Source organism: Solanum tuberosum, unplaced genomic scaffold (genome assembly GCF_000226075.1).
Source record: "Solanum tuberosum cultivar DM 1-3 516 R44 unplaced genomic scaffold, SolTub_3.0 scf00068, whole genome shotgun sequence".
NCBI classification, from domain to species: Eukaryota; Viridiplantae; Streptophyta; class Magnoliopsida; order Solanales; family Solanaceae; genus Solanum; species Solanum tuberosum.
The window spans coordinates 889,915-890,569 of record NW_006238994.1 but is presented as its reverse complement, the minus strand read 5'-3'; the positions used below and the strand labels follow the sequence as shown (position 1 = coordinate 890,569).

Here is a 655-nt window from a genome sequence, read left to right as displayed (position 1 = left end):
AACCCTTCACAAACTACAGGAAACAATGCACTCACATCAGATCATAGGGAAGGAAATAAAAAGATAGTGCATTTTTCACAACAAGTCATCATATGATTAGTTTTTCCCTTTGAACCTGGTTATAGGATCTCTAGTCCCCAGGTTGGGTTTCCTCATATATGACTCACGTATTTGTAGGCTTCAATCCCATCCCCCTCGATGTGCTCTAGACCTTTTCTTTTGTTAAGGCCTTAGTAAGAGGATCTGCAAGATTATCACAAGATTTGACATAATCAACATTAATGGTACCATTTGTCAAATATGATCTTACATTACTGTGTTTCCTCCTTATAGGTCTGGATTTACCCCTGTAATAACGGTTTTGAACTCTACCAATTGCAACGGTGCTATCACAATGAATTAAAATAGGAGGAATTGGTTTTTCAAAATAAGGTATTTGAAATAACAAATCTCTCAACCAATTCGCTTCCTCACTAGCTGAAGCTAAAGCAATTAGTTCAGCCTCCATGGTAGAGTTAGCAATTATAGTTTGCTTTTTTGATCTCCAACAAACAGCACCACCACCTAAAGTAAAGACATAACCAGTGGTAGAACAGGAATCACCTGATAAAGTGTTCCAATCTGCATCACAAAAGCCTTCAAGTACAACAAAATA

General features: G+C 37.3%; 1 protein-coding gene across 1 annotated transcript in view; it reads right to left on the bottom strand.

The window, feature by feature from the left end:
• Positions 1–655, bottom strand: part of LOC102578625 (serine carboxypeptidase-like 40) — a 21,668-nt gene that overhangs the window by 17,852 nt on the left and 3,161 nt on the right. The window contains exon 2 of the mRNA XM_015307840.1: positions 311–636. Coding sequence (XP_015163326.1) covers positions 311–636 — 326 coding nt within the window. The remainder of the gene's footprint in view (positions 1–310; positions 637–655) is intronic.